This window comes from Peromyscus leucopus, chromosome 14 (genome assembly GCF_004664715.2).
Source record: "Peromyscus leucopus breed LL Stock chromosome 14, UCI_PerLeu_2.1, whole genome shotgun sequence".
NCBI classification, from domain to species: Eukaryota; Metazoa; Chordata; class Mammalia; order Rodentia; family Cricetidae; genus Peromyscus; species Peromyscus leucopus.
Window position 1 is genome coordinate 71,021,426 of NC_051075.1, and position 2,851 is coordinate 71,024,276.

Here is a 2,851-nt window from a genome sequence, read left to right on the forward strand (position 1 = left end):
AGGAAAGAATGATGGGAAAGGTGACGCTTTAGAATCCCGGGCTTGCCACTCCGCACTCCTTCCCGAAGACCCATGATACCCAACGCGACCAATTCCGACCCTCCCATACCCACTTCGCTGCGTTTTAAATTGTCTTCCACGTTGCAACTAAACATATTTCTTCTAGGCCTCAACGGATGGCACTAGGGTACGAAATACAACATGGCTGGTCTACATCGCCATCACTTTATTGTATTGTCACCGTTAACTTAACTATAAATACTACGGTGGGGAACGCGGCTCACGCAGGCAGCCCGGGACAGTGGGGCTGCGGTCCCCCCACGCCAGTCCCCGGCGGTCCCGGGCCTGTACATTATTTACAGCTAGCTCCTCGTTGCTTTCTCGACCCCCTCCCGCAAGGCAGGGCGTGTGCAAGTAGCATCGTCTGTCTGTGCAAGTCCTTGCGTCAGGCAAGCGCCCCGGCCGGCCCGCGGCCGTCAGCTGTCCGAGTCCAAATCGCTTTTACCTTCCTCTTCCCTCTTCTCCGGCGAGGCTTTCGAGGACGCCTTGTTCCACTTCTCGGCGTTTTCCGACTCCTCCGAAGAGGACCGCTTCTGTCGTCTCCATTTGGCTCGGCGGTTTTTAAACCAGACCTGTTGCGCAAGGGAGCAACAAAACAGTGGTTACCAAAAGGTCGCTTCCCACCAACGCCAGGGCACTCGGGTGGCTCCGCGTGGCCAGGGGGCAGCCTGGTCGTGGGATCTCAGCCTGGCCTCGTGAAATTGCAAGCAACCGCTGAGCCCAGGGTCAACAAAAGGAGGGGGCACACCCGCAGCGCTTCCGCATTTCCACTCCACTTCCTGGGCCTAAAGCGCCTTCCAGCAGCCTCCAGGCCGCCGCCTTCGGGATGCACTTAGAGTGGCCCCAGCCCCACGGAGTACCGAGCAAACCCCGCGTGCAGGGAAGGGCCGCTAAACGCTCCCACCCACCACTAGGCCCCTTGCCTACCTCCACCTTCTCCTCCCGGAGGTGCACCTTCCGGGCCAGCTGCTCCCGAGTGCCCACGTCTGGGTACTTCGTCTCCTGGAAGAGGTTCTCCAGGGCTTCGAGCTGCTCGTCGGTGAAGATGGTGCGATGCCGCCGCTTCCGCCGACAGTGCAGCTGGTTGAGCAGCTGCAGCTCAGTGCGCGACAGCGTGCCCACGTTCATGTAGGGCAGCATCTGGTGCGGCACCGGGGACACCAGCACAGAGCCGGGACCGTCGTAGCCTGCGACAGAGGGAGGGACGCCGGTCAGTCATCCTCCCTCCGCACCGTACGCCAACCCGCTCGCTGCCCTCTCTAACTTAAAAATAAAAAGGTCTGCAAGGGGCGATAGGTCTTTGGGAAGCGCGGCGACCAGGGATGCTCGGACTTGAAAGGAGCGTCCGGCCGCACACATCCAAAGCCAGTTCTGGTACTTTACAATCGTGGTCTCCCTGCGCCCTGGCTTAGTTTCCGCGCGCGCGGGCGTGGAATCTCCACGGGACTCCAGGTGGCTCGGTTTCTTTAACTCTAGCTTAAAGTTTGCAGCAGTCGTGTGCAAAGTCCCGTACCCAGTGACCAAAAAAATAATGATAATAAATAAATGGGAGAGAGGGGAAGGTTTGCAAAGGGAGAAAGTTGGTGCCAGGTGAATAAAGCAAGTAGCATGGAGCGTCCACGCCCCAGCAACCACCGACTGCCGCTGTGGGGAAGGCCCGCACGCGATCGCGACCCTACCTGGGGGTGTGGGGACGCAGGAGCACTGCTGGGCGCCCAGCGGCGGCACAGCCCCGCAGCAGGCCGGGCCCACGGGCGCCGCCTGCACGTGCAGCTGCCCGTAGAAGTAGCTGTTGTAGCCTAGGCGGGAGCCGCCGACCGCGGCCGGGAGGCCCGCGCCTCCAGGGGCCACAGGACGCGGGTAGAAGGCGCCGTAGTCCGAGGAGGTGCCACCGCCCGCGCCATAGAGCGAGTCCCCATGCAGAGCCGGAAAGACCACCGGAGCGGCGGCGCTGGGCGCCACCGGGAGCACCGAGTCCTTGCAGCGCGGCCGGGTGGCCAGGATGTTGTCGATGCTGAACATGCTGGCGGGCATCCCCGAGCCCCGCGCCGGGACCGGGGGGCGGCGGGGACGCGCCGGAGAAGAAGTCTCCAAGTGGTGTTGTTTGGGGTGGGGGGTTGGGGGTTGTCCCACTCTCTCCTCCCGCGGGCGAGCAAACCGAAAGAGAGCGCGGGCGAGCGCGCAACTCGCGCCCCTCCCCGCCCCCTGCGTCCGCGCTCCCTCCTCCCGCCCTCTCCTCCCCTCGCCGCCGCCTAGCTGAACTCAACCCGCGGGTAGGACTCAGCTCCGACCGGCTCAACCTCTTGTTGGTTTTATACTGAGTCGACGTCATCCTGGATTTAGTTCCTGGTAATATGCAGATGACAAACAGAACCAGATTTGGTCCTTTTCTTTTCCTTTGGGTGGTGTGGAATGGGGGAGCGCGCGGGGAGGGGAGGGGCGCTTGCAGGGGAGGGGGAGAGATGCCAAGAGGAGGGGGGCTACAGGGCCTGAAAAAGAGATTGTGGATTGAGAATTAATGAAATTAACCTAATCTTTTCCATTCAGCAGCCCCGGCGCGGCCCCGGCCTAGCTGGGCGGGCGGCCTAATTGCCCAGGTTAATCTTATTAATACTATTGTCCCGCCGCCGTTAACAGCTCCGCCACCGACCTCTCCGCCCCGACCCTTTTCTCTCTATTATGGGGTGCGATTTCCTCTGCTTGTAGCTCAAATTCATTGTGGCCAATTTTACTTTAGGATTACTTTTTACTCTCTTTCGAAATTTGTTTGCTTTTAGAAAATGAGGGTGGC

The 2,851-nt window shown here is 60.8% G+C and overlaps 1 protein-coding gene across 1 annotated transcript; it reads right to left on the reverse strand.

Moving 5' to 3' along the window:
- Positions 1-206: 206 nt before the first annotated feature.
- Positions 207-2,249, reverse strand: Gsc (goosecoid homeobox). Its single transcript, XM_028859384.2, has 3 exons — positions 1,740-2,249; positions 988-1,247; positions 207-632 (listed from the first exon to the last, which is right to left on the reverse strand). The coding sequence occupies exons 1-3, from the start codon at positions 2,092-2,094 to the stop codon at positions 477-479; spliced, it is 771 nt and encodes a 256-aa protein (XP_028715217.1). The 5' UTR covers positions 2,095-2,249; the 3' UTR covers positions 207-476.
- Between the last annotated feature and the right edge of the window lie 602 nt (positions 2,250-2,851).